Raw genomic sequence first — 414 nt, 5'->3', positions numbered from 1 at the left:
ATTTTTAAAATATGATAAAATATTTATAGTACTTTCAGAAAAGGTTCTTTTTTTTACTTTTTTATTTTTTTGTTTTAAGGGAATTTTTTTTTTTTCTCCAAATTTATTATTAATATTATCCTTAGGTAGAACAAAAATATTTTCCTTATGCAATTCGTGTGTATGCACTTTACTCCCTATCACATTTTTCGTATATTCTTTTTTTTTTTTTTTTACTGGTACATTTTTAAGATGATCATTTTTTATTTTATCGCACTTAATTTTATCATTATTATTTTCATATATTTTTATTTTATCGCACTTAATTTTATCATTATTATTTTCATATATTTTTATTTTATCGCACTTAATTTTATCATTATTATTTTCATATATTTTTATTTTATCGCACTTAATTTTATCATTATTATTTTC

The 414-nt window shown here is 17.6% G+C and overlaps 1 protein-coding gene across 1 annotated transcript; it reads right to left on the bottom strand.

Annotated features, from left to right (window-relative positions):
* Nucleotides 1–414, bottom strand: PRSY57_0011900 (hypothetical protein; the record flags this gene model as incomplete). Its single annotated transcript, XM_020114200.1, has 1 exon — nucleotides 1–414. A coding segment is annotated over one exon (414 nt), but the record flags the coding sequence as incomplete, so codon positions are not given.

This window comes from Plasmodium reichenowi (genome assembly GCF_001601855.1).
Source record: "Plasmodium reichenowi strain SY57 chromosome Unknown, whole genome shotgun sequence".
Classification (NCBI taxonomy): domain Eukaryota; phylum Apicomplexa; class Aconoidasida; order Haemosporida; family Plasmodiidae; genus Plasmodium; species Plasmodium reichenowi.
This window is presented reverse-complemented; position numbering and strand designations above follow the sequence as displayed.